The following is a 359-nucleotide window of genomic DNA, read 5'->3' on the forward strand; positions in this document are numbered from 1 at the left end:
AGCTTGTAACACTCCAAAGAGAAAGGAAAAATTGAAATCGCATCATATGACCCCTTTAATTAATTATATCCGAAAAATGTAAATGACTGAAATCCTCAGTAATTTATCTCTGATTCAGAGGAAACGCTTCAAACCTCCACAGAGGACATGAAAATGACGAGTGTTTGACGTACCGCTCCGTAGGTCCATCCCAGCTCAATCTTGTTCAGCACCCACAGCTCATGGATGTTTTCTGCCAGCTTCTCCCGGATCCTATCAAGATGTGGAGGCAACACGATCTACACAGCAGAAACATGTTCACACACACACACACACACACACACACACACACACACACACACACACACACGTGAACATCA

At 43.5% G+C, this 359-nt stretch overlaps 1 protein-coding gene across 1 annotated transcript in view; it reads right to left on the reverse strand.

Annotated features, from left to right (window-relative positions):
* Window positions 1–359, reverse strand: part of ryr2a (ryanodine receptor 2a (cardiac)) — a 124,207-nt gene that overhangs the window by 72,806 nt on the left and 51,042 nt on the right. The window contains exon 24 of the mRNA XM_016468347.1: window positions 174–278. Coding sequence (XP_016323833.1) covers window positions 174–278 — 105 coding nt within the window. The remainder of the gene's footprint in view (window positions 1–173; window positions 279–359) is intronic.

Source organism: Sinocyclocheilus anshuiensis, unplaced genomic scaffold, assembly GCF_001515605.1.
Source record: "Sinocyclocheilus anshuiensis isolate Anshui unplaced genomic scaffold, SAMN03320099.WGS_v1.1 scaffold652, whole genome shotgun sequence".
Classification (NCBI taxonomy): domain Eukaryota; kingdom Metazoa; phylum Chordata; class Actinopteri; order Cypriniformes; family Cyprinidae; genus Sinocyclocheilus; species Sinocyclocheilus anshuiensis.